This window comes from Gadus chalcogrammus, chromosome 16 (assembly GCF_026213295.1).
Source record: "Gadus chalcogrammus isolate NIFS_2021 chromosome 16, NIFS_Gcha_1.0, whole genome shotgun sequence".
In the NCBI taxonomy this organism is placed as follows: domain Eukaryota; kingdom Metazoa; phylum Chordata; class Actinopteri; order Gadiformes; family Gadidae; genus Gadus; species Gadus chalcogrammus.
In genome coordinates, this window is record NC_079427.1 from 3,556,987 (window position 1) to 3,566,688 (window position 9,702).

The 9,702-nt window shown below is 44.6% G+C and overlaps 2 protein-coding genes across 2 annotated transcripts; one reads left to right on the top strand and one right to left on the bottom strand.

The window, feature by feature from the left end:
- Positions 1-1,182: 1,182 nt before the first annotated feature.
- Positions 1,183-5,268, top strand: clns1a (chloride channel, nucleotide-sensitive, 1A). Its single transcript, XM_056611686.1, has 7 exons — positions 1,183-1,603; positions 1,691-1,827; positions 2,801-2,938; positions 3,045-3,155; positions 3,457-3,462; positions 3,910-4,083; positions 5,192-5,268. Exons 1-7 carry the CDS (start codon positions 1,485-1,487, stop codon positions 5,266-5,268), a joined length of 762 nt encoding a protein of 253 aa, XP_056467661.1. The 5' UTR covers positions 1,183-1,484.
- A 1,053-nt stretch (positions 5,269-6,321) lies between these two features.
- Positions 6,322-9,080, bottom strand: aqp11 (aquaporin 11). Its single transcript, XM_056611685.1, has 3 exons — positions 8,287-9,080; positions 7,814-7,930; positions 6,322-7,458 (listed from the first exon to the last, which is right to left on the bottom strand). The coding sequence occupies exons 1-3, from the start codon at positions 8,891-8,893 to the stop codon at positions 7,361-7,363; spliced, it is 822 nt and encodes a 273-aa protein (XP_056467660.1). The 5' UTR covers positions 8,894-9,080; the 3' UTR covers positions 6,322-7,360.
- Between the last annotated feature and the right edge of the window lie 622 nt (positions 9,081-9,702).

Genomic DNA, 9,702 nt, shown 5'->3' on the forward strand with positions numbered 1-9,702 from the left:
TTTGTAATTCATAAAACAACATGCCTTTATCTTGATTTATTCGATTATGATTATTTTATTATTTGGTCCTCCCAGAGTGAAACAAAGATCTGTTTCTGAATGACACTAAAATTATGTCCTTTCTTATCTATTCCTACATCATTTGGATCTTTTACTTTTAGACTCAAGATGAAGCATTTCACACACACCTCAGAAATTATACTTCAGAAACACATGTGTAGGCTATAGATTATGAGTGTGGACAATGTTAAATTGCAGGTGTAACATTCTTTAAAGTTCAGGCCCTGGGGTTATTTCATAAAGAATTAATTCTTGCCTTTCAGTTTTAAAATGGAAGTCTATAGCCAGAATGGCAAAGTGATTTGCTGTTTGATAAATGAGTGTCCAAGTTGAAATCCTCTAGTAGTTTAGATTATTTTACAATTACTACTTTAAAAGAGGGGCATTTATTCAAAACCTTGGCATTATATCCAGTCTTCTTAACATTTGTATGGCATTATATCCAGTCATGTGTTATGCTGAGTTTTACAGGACACAACACAAATATGTACCAGCGCCCTGGTTTTGGTAACAAGGTCTATTTGCATTTCATGTAATTCTAGTGAATCATAACATCATACAAACGGGAGTTAGTCTGATTTGTTAGGTTCTATAATTCAGTATTGAGTCCTCATCACAGTGGATAGGAAACAGGGTCCTTATTCTGTGGTCCTGAGTGAAATCGTACATTTTGGATCACATTTGAACCAGATTATGAGCCCATGAGGGGACTTGGATGAGGAATGGGCACAGCTGGGTGTGAATGCATCTGTCTTTGTTTTCCATGTTGTACTGTACCGTGTGTAGTATGGCTGTAACATAGATGTTTTCTAAGTTATTAAAAACCAACATCCCTGGCATCTCCTCTAAATGTGTGTTGTCTCACTTGTATTTTTTCCAGATGGTTTTCACTCATGAAAAACATTACATAGTCGAATTATATATATTGGGAATGAAGGTGTGAGCTCCAAGAAAAATACACAAAAGGAAAGGAATCACAGACAGTACAGAATAAAGAAAAAGATTCATGTTTAAGCCAAGATAAAACATTGAAAACTCAAGTCCGCTGTTCCTCATCCAGGCGGGTGGGGGCAGCAACATATTCGCCTTCACTTCTTATTTCATCCCGTGGCGCTCTTTTGCGTCTTCTTCTACGGGGACGCGCCTCTGACGCACCTGCAACGATCTTCGCCCCGAGCGGAACACGCGGGTTGTTGAACCAAACAATTCTTTCTGCCGAGTGACAACAAGACTACTCGGTACTTTAACAGCAAGGTTATTTAACTCTGCATCTCCCACGTTTAAACGGAGTCAAAGCAGATCGACCGACGCACCCACAGCGGACAGCCATTGCATTAAAGCGTCGCTGCACATTGTTGAGCTTTTCGGTTGCTAAATAGGTCACCACTTTTTGTTGATAGTCCGGCATCGTAAACTTCAACAACATGGTGGTGCTGAAAAGTGTTTCTCCTCCCACCGATGGAGTGAGACACGAGCAAGCCGAGACTAGTGCCATCCTAGATGGCAAGGGTTTGGGCTGTGGTACCCTCTACGTCGCGGAAACGTAAGTGTGAAGTTACAGTCGATCAGCTTGTCCAACTTCTGCTGTGAAGGTATACGAGGATAAATGCTATGTTGTTGTGTTTGGTAGGCGTCTGTCGTGGTTTGACGGAACCGGGATGGGCTTCTCTCTGGAGTACCCGACTATCGGGCTACATGCCATTTCCCGAGACCTGGGAACCTACCCGCAGGAACACCTGTACGTTATGGTGAATGCCAAGCTCAACGGTGAGTAGAAGGGACTTTTACACGGCCACACAAATGCACTCATTCTAGTTTTTTGGGATAGTGTGTATCCCAAAAAACTAGGGATACAAACTATGTGTGTGTGTGTATCCCTAGTTTTTTTTACACATTTAAACAATGTATCATTGTTTAAAGGTCCAGTGTGTATAATTGATTGGTATGGACTGGAAATTAAATGGAAAATAACATTCATAAGTATGTTTTAATAAGTGTATAATCTCATGAAAATATGATTGTTTGTGTTTTCGTCACTTTAGTTTGAATTCTTTATATCTGCATGGGAGAGGGGTCCAGTCGGACAAATGTCTGTAGAGGGAACGCATTTTTAAGAAAATGTTGTGTATGAGTGTTGTATTGAACAATGTTGTTTATTAATTGCACCTCACCCAGTGGTGTTGTACTGTGTCTCAAAGAAGCATAACCCTGTCGCCCACCGCCGCGTTATACTAACGGTGTTCTAGAAGCCTATCCCCTCTCGGAGCCGCTGCACAGACAGAGCTCCACACAATATTGCAAAATTGAAATTTAGCTCAAGGATTTGTAATTATTTTATTGCGTGGGAAAGAACGGCAACAACAATCACTTTCATTGTAAAAGTACTGATAGCTTTACATTACTGGCTAAATAACTCCGTACAATTCATCTATCAAAGAACCTCATCAATTGACACTCTGCCACGATGCTGTCGTAGACGCTAACATAATTTCGGAGGTACTTACTGGCACCTTACGCAATAGAGGTCAATACAGGTAGACGTAGTCGTTGGAAAGGGAGAGATGAGTAGGGGGTGTTCAGCTGGCTGCAATCTGCAACCTCACCGCTCGTGGCCACCTCAATTCTGCACACTGGCCCTTTAAGCTGATGGGCTCATGTTCTAAATTGGATGATCTTTGTCAGAGCCACCTTTTTTCAAGGAAGGATAGTATCCTTATCCTCGTAAACATCTCGCACACAGATGAGAACGATGCAGAGATGAGAGAGAATGCTGAGGATGAAGAGGATGAAGACGCCAGTGATGATGATGGTGGTGCTGGTGATGATGAAGAGGGAGTGATCAGCGAGATCAGATTTGTGCCCAGCGACAAGGCAGCATGTGAGTACAAAAGAAACGGGACAAAACCAGCAGGAGACCAGCGATAAAACTAATCTCAAGAGATAAAGACTGACGTGTGTGTGTTGCGCGTGTGTCTTCTGTGCAGTGGAGCCCATGTTCTCTGCGATGTGTGAGTGCCAGGCGTTGCACCCCGACCCAGATGATGAGGACTCTGAGAACGACTTTGAAGGAGAGGAGTACGACGTGGAGGAGGCTGGTGAGTCTCTCGCTCACCCACTCGCTCTCACACACAAACTGTAACACTTACCGACATGCTTTCCTCCACACAGTCTAAATTCAATTGCATGGACAGCTATTGTCGTAGTAGTTCTGTGGAACGCTGGAAATGTTGTGGTGAGATACACTAAACTGCAGAAGTGGTAGCGAGTGTTTACAAAGCGGCTGTTATGCTAGCTGTTATGGATGAGGTTTTAATGGTTGTTTCGGTCACTAACTCGATCTCTCTCACTTGTCTGTCGGTCTGTTTCCCGCCTGCTGCTCCGGGTTCCTTTTTTAAGAAGCTGGTAAGATACATAACAACTCATATTTTTCAATAATTTATACTTTGCCTGCTTATTTCCTCTGAGAACCAATTTTTTTTTGGTTCTCAGCGGAAATTAGTATGCCATGTATCGCCAATGGAGTCCTTGAGTATCGATAAGCATCCCTCCTGTGATAAGTCGTGCCTTAATAACCCGTTTGAGATGATTCATCACAGAAGCAATCATGCGTTTTCAAAGACATTAATTTTAAACGCACCTGAATCACAGAGAAGTAATCACACCGTCATCCTCTCTCCATCTCTCTCTACCTTCTCTCCTTCCACTCGACCTCACCCTGCGTATCCATATCCTTCCTCATCTCATCTCAATTCCCCCCTCTCTCGCCTCATCCCCTCTCTCTCTATCTCATTTCCTTCTCTCTTCATCCCTCTCCGTTCCCTACTGCTCTCTGTCTCCCCCTGCCTCCAGAGCATGGTCGGGGCGACATCCCTTCCTTCTACACCTGTGAGGAGGGTCTCTCGTCGCTGAACTCTGAGGGCGAAGCCACCCTCAGCCGTCTGGAGGGCATGTTGGCCCGGTCCGTCGCCCAGCAGTTCCACATGGCCGGCGTACGGACCGACAACACCGGCGGTGACTTCGAGGGTATTTAAAGATGTATATATTTCTTTAGTATTGAACGTTTTGACATTAATTTTATTCTTTGACGTTTGCGGTTTATCAGTGATTTGCTGTTGAATGGGTGTAGTATCGAATGGCGTGGTACCACAGCGAGCATTGCATTAAAATATATGGTGTCGGTCATAACAACACTCCTGTGAGGGTGGTGTGTTGTGTGTCGGTTGGGACGGTTTGTGTGTTGGTGTCTGGTCAGGCAGTTTGTGTGTTGGTGTCTGGTCAGATGGTTTGTGTTGGTGTCTGGTCAGACGGTTTGTATGTTGGTGTCTGGTGAGATGGTTTGTGTGGTCTGGTGAGATGGTTTGTGTGTTGGTGTGTGGGGAGATGGTTTGTGTGGTCCATGTGTTGGTGTCTGGTGAGATGGTTTGTGTGTTGGTGTCTGGTCAGATGGTTTGTGTGTTGGTGTCTGGTCAGATGGTTTGTGTGTTGGTGTCTGGTCAGATGGTTTGTGTGTTGGTGTCTGGTCAGACGGTTTGTGTGTGTTGGTGTCTGGTCAGATGGTTTGTGTGTTGGTGTCTGGTCAGATGGTTTGTGTGTTGGTGTCTGGTCAGATTGTTTATGTGTTGGTGTCTGGTCAGATGGTTTGTGTGCTCCATGTGTATGTGTCTGGTCAGATGGTTTGTGTTGGTGTCTGGTGAGATGGTTTATGTGAGATGGTTTGTGTGGTCCATGTGTTGGTGTCTGGTCAGATGGTTTGTGTGTTGGTGTCTGGTGAGTTGGTTTGTGTGAGATGGTTTGTGTGGTCCATCTGTTGGTGTCTGGTGAGATGGTTTGTGTGTTGGTGTCTGGTGAGATGGTTTGTGTGTTGGTGTCTGGTGAGATGGTTTGTGTGTTAGTGTCTGGTCGTACGGTTTGTGTGGTCCATGTGTTGGTGTCTGGTGAGATGGTTTGTGTGTTGGTGTCTGGTCGTACGGTTTGTGTGGTCCATGTGTTGGTGTCTGGTCAGATGGTTCAAGGGGCTTTGTGGTCCTTGTAAGGTGGTTTGTATGTTCTTTCTATTTGTTGATGTTTTAGTTTGGGACGTTGTTGGCCAGGTGTTTGTAGTCGGCTGGTTTACGCTAGGCGTGTGTTTCAGATGGGATGGATGTGGAGGGAGGATCCGCAGAGGCCGGACAGTTTGAAGATGCAGATGCGGACGTGGATCACTGGTAAGCCACTAGCTACCTCTAGCTACTTTTAAGACTGTTAGAATATCCCAACAAATACTAAGATGATCATTTATCATGACCAGTCGCCCACTTGAGTACATTTAGGTGATGACCCTAAACTATAATAGGAAAAAGGTTTCATCATTTAAACAACTAAAGTTAAGCTTTGACCAGCAAGAGGCACAACACTAATTGGGGATCAATCAACCAGCTTGCTTAGTACATTAGCCAGCTGTGGTTGCACCGCTTGGTAGATCACTACCAAAATGGTGTTTGTGTACAATCGACGGTCACGGCTTGCATTCTTCATGCTGTCGTTCTGTTTTCCCTCTCTAGATGGCGTTCTACTGGTGCAGCACTCAGGGTTGATGTTGCATTTTAGGTAAGGACGATTAAAAGACGGCAATTCCCCCCCCCTACCCGGTGTCACAGCACTTCCTGGTCTCCCGCCCTGTCTCCCAACCTCAAAGAATGAAGCGGCACTCTTTTTCGTCAACGCGATAGACTAACATCGGCTCTTATCTAGATTATCTAGCACACAAAGTGACCTCCAGTGTTGTAGAGCTTGTGTCACGCTTATTTGTTTATTGACATGGCGTATTTATCTACCCTGAAAACAAAACAGCCTTACATATCGTACGTTTCAATATGTTTTATATTAAACCCGCTGGATCTTGTATTGTATTCGTTTCCAGCTCTTACTGTCACAAGTGCATCCAAGTTCAGGATCGCAGAGTCTCGACCTGTTATGATCTGCTGGACTGTTGAGACGTGACTGTAGACTAGTTCCATTCCAGTAGGCGTCTGTAAAGTATTGAGATGCAGCCTCTGATGTAGTTGTATCTTATTTTTGGTCTTTTTGTGTGTTTTGTACCTTTTAGACCAACTTTATAAGTCATTGTCCCTGAGAAGAACAGCCGTCTTTGTATAAAAACGTAATAAATAATTTTTCTACAAAAAGTTCACAATTTTTACATTGAGCACTTCTGTAATTTTACTTTGTTACCCGTTTAAATGTATTAAGTGATTTAATTAAACTGAGGTTTGTTTTTGTCAAATGTTGCAACTGATTCACTGTAAAGTTATAGCAGACATTTAAATGTTACACGGTAAAATGGTAATTGATTCTAAATCGGAGCTTCCAAGCTTTTTCGTAATTCAAGTTCCATAGTTTTATTTGACACTAAATTAATAGACAAACGTACAAATAAAGTGAATTATAGACTTGTTATAACAGTTGAACATTTAGCTCACATTTTAAATTGTCTTGTCAGAACCAGCAGCTAACTTCTTTAAAAGCCTTGCCAAACGGCACTTCAGCAGGGTCAAATCCTCGAACACCAAATGAAAGATATAAAAATAATAAATTCATAATGGAAAGTCGTAAAGCTTCCCATAGAAAATCAAACTTCAATAGTACATGATTCTTTGGGACATCTATCACAGTATGTGGTCCCCAAGTCAGTTTCAGTTTCTTGGATCTCTTCATCGGAAGCGACATCCCTTGGTGCCAATCAGAAACCAATTGCAATGTCTCCCGTGGCAGTTAGGGTTAGTGATTGTGTGCTTTAAAAACAACATTCAAAGAAACATTACCATGCACTACTCGCATTACAGTGAAACATATAAATCTTCAGTGAATAGGTGATTAGTCGTAACTTTTCCATACATTTAGTACAATTTTGAGGTTTAATTATTTGTCATATGCTCATTAACTCAAATAATCCAAATGGATATCTTAGCCACAGTGTATCAGCATAAACTAGTTATCAAGTAGTTAAATTAGTGTCTATAGTCCTTATCTAATACCCTAATGATAAAGAAGTGCTCTGTGCAAGGTACCAACATATTCACCCGTTTTTAAATAAAATGGAATAGTAAACCATGCTTAGTCAAAACGTCCCAAACAACACATGGCACCACTAATCAGTTGTCATACTCATCATGCAAATACCTGACACCAGTTCAGCCAATCAGAAAGAGCTTTGCAATGCCCTGCTTCGCCAGAGGTGGATCTACACCTGTGGTTATAGACCTTCAGTGCTCATTAATATCTCGATGTTTCCCTCTGACCCCCACAGTGGTGGTCATTCTTCTCATTTCCCCTTCTTAGTCTCCAGAGGCCGGTAGGGAGTGGGGTCAGAAGTCGGCATCGGAACGACTGGGCCAAACACCAGCAACGACGTCAACATTCCTAACGCAGAAGAGGGATGGGATATTGAATTTAAAGGATGATTAGATGAAAGTTAAAAGAGGACATAGTTAAAGGTAGATAGACAAATAATGGTCTTCACATTGTCCACCCGGATGTATGCTGTGTAGATCAGCCGTACCAACTTGTAGGCTGCTCTACTTAACCTACATCTGGTTGGACACTCCCATGTGTGATGTCACAAGAGGGTCGATTTTAAAGTGACTTGTTAATGGCTGATCAACATCACACCTTTTAAGAGTAGCTAAACATGAGCTTAGCTTTAACAGTGGTGTTAGCCTGGTAACCTGGCAGCTAAACGTTAGGTGAGGCTATGCAGTAGTGTCAGCCTGTTTACCTAGCAGTGGACCAGCCCAGTACACCAGACTGTACTCCAGGAAGGAGTTCCCACTGCAGGGGAACTGGGTAGAGAAGGCCAGCGAGGGGTTAAACACTGCCCCGCTCACACTACCACCTGGAACACACATACATATTTATAAATGCACACACATACATATTTATAAATGCACACATATAGATATATATAGCACACATTAACACTGGCCCATTCTCTCTCGTTCTCTCACACACACACACACACACACACACACACACACACACACACACACACACACACACACACACACACACACACACACACACACACACACACACACACACACACACACACACACAATAGGGGGGAGGGGCATCTTCAATGATGCTCCCTGATAATATTGCAATCGAACACTGAACCTGACGGGTAAGTCCTACGCTATCCTACCCCCCGAACTAAAGCCCCAACCCTTGCAGAGCACTTAAACACCCTACCTGCGTATACCAGAGTGGTGACGACAACCGCGATCAAGTGCACACGGTATTTCTCCTCCACCGCCTGCGTGCGGGAAATCACGGTCTGCACGCAGAAGGCGCCCGCGAACTCCACCGCGGCGGTGTGCGGTAGAGTTGCACGGATCTGGCTGATGCACCGGAAGCCGAGCAGCTTGTGTCGCAGGTGGAGGTCCGAGAGACCGAGACCCCACACCTGTGGCACCACCGCGCGAGCCACGCACGCCGCAGCGAACTGACACGCGACCCGTTGCAGGGCACACCTGCCCGCGATCGTTTTGCTGCAGGCACGCTCGAGCGCGCCGCAGGCGTTACCGAGCGCGCCGCCGAAGGTGAGCCCGTGTACCACGCACGCCAGGTAAGTGAGCGTCAGCGAGAGTCGCGGCTCCACGCGTCCTACCTCGGCCAACAGCTTGAGCTCATGCGTGCAACAGCAAAGCTGCAACGTGGATATAAACTCCACAGCGTACACCTCAAGTGCGGTTTCCGCCAACAGTGCACTCTTCTTCAGCAGCCTGCGGGATGCCTCGCACAACAGGACCACCCCCACGAGAACGCACACAGACACCCCCACGTCCCCGTTCGCCATCTCCACAACAGCCCGTGATGTCAGGGGTGGAACTGGTATCTGGTTATCCTCCTTCGTTTGTTCCTTTATCCTCCGCACTGTCGGGGCCGATGCATCCGTTCCTGAGTAGAAAGTGATGCTGGAGTGCCCAGGTCCTGCTCACATGCGGAAGTGGATCTCCTCCTCCTCCTCCCCCCAACCCCACAAATTCCACCGTCACCCCATAATGTATGCTTCTACTCTCCTACTTCCTTCCTCTTCCATCACACATGATTCGGGTATTTGCACAGCGTTGCATTTTTTGTTTCCTTCTTTCTTAAATAGGATACAGGCACACATTTCACTTTTCTTTGTATTCTACCTTCGGCCTAATAGTAGCCTATTTAGCCCATTAATGCAGATGTCACAAAAATAACTGTCATGTTAAATCAGGGATGGGGAACTGGCGGCCCGCGGGCCGCATGCGGCCCGCAGCCCGCGGGCATGTGGCCCGCGGCCCGCATGCCCACTCAGCCTGCACATAAAAAAAAAAAAAAAAAAAAAAAAAAAAAAAAAAAAAAAATTATAATAATAATAATAATAATTGATCGAGTTACAGAAAACTCGTTCAAGAAAGATGAGAAGAATTCATAGAATTCAAAGGCAAACCCATGCGTCTAGTTTGCTTAGAAGCGATATCAGTCACTAAAGATATCCACTTAAGTCGCCACTACAACTACTACAACTGCTTGTTGGGTTTGAGTTCATTGAGTTGTTGCACTTAATGTTGGGCCACGGTTTTTCAGTTTTTTGACTTCATTGAATGATGATGTATGTGAGCCCTTTGCACT

What these genes read in the sequence shown, in the direction of transcription:
- aqp11 (XM_056611685.1), bottom strand. Translation starts at nt 8,893, where the DNA reads ATGGCGAACGGGGACGTGGGGGTGTCTGTGTGCGTTCTCGTGGGGGTG. An exon ending in CACCACTCTGGTATACGCAG is followed by an intron (nt 7,931 to 8,286) that starts GTAGGGTGTTTA and finishes TGTGTGTTCCAG; the next exon opens with GTGGTAGTGTGAGCGGGGCA. An exon ending in CTGGGCTGGTCCACTGCTAG is followed by an intron (nt 7,459 to 7,813) that starts GTAAACAGGCTG and finishes CTTCTGCGTTAG; the next exon opens with GAATGTTGACGTCGTTGCTG.
- clns1a (XM_056611686.1), top strand. Translation starts at nt 1,485, where the DNA reads ATGGTGGTGCTGAAAAGTGTTTCTCCTCCCACCGATGGAGTGAGACAC. An exon ending in ACCCTCTACGTCGCGGAAAC is followed by an intron (nt 1,604 to 1,690) that starts GTAAGTGTGAAG and finishes TGTGTTTGGTAG; the next exon opens with GCGTCTGTCGTGGTTTGACG. An exon ending in GGTGAATGCCAAGCTCAACG is followed by an intron (nt 1,828 to 2,800) that starts GTGAGTAGAAGG and finishes TCTCGCACACAG; the next exon opens with ATGAGAACGATGCAGAGATG.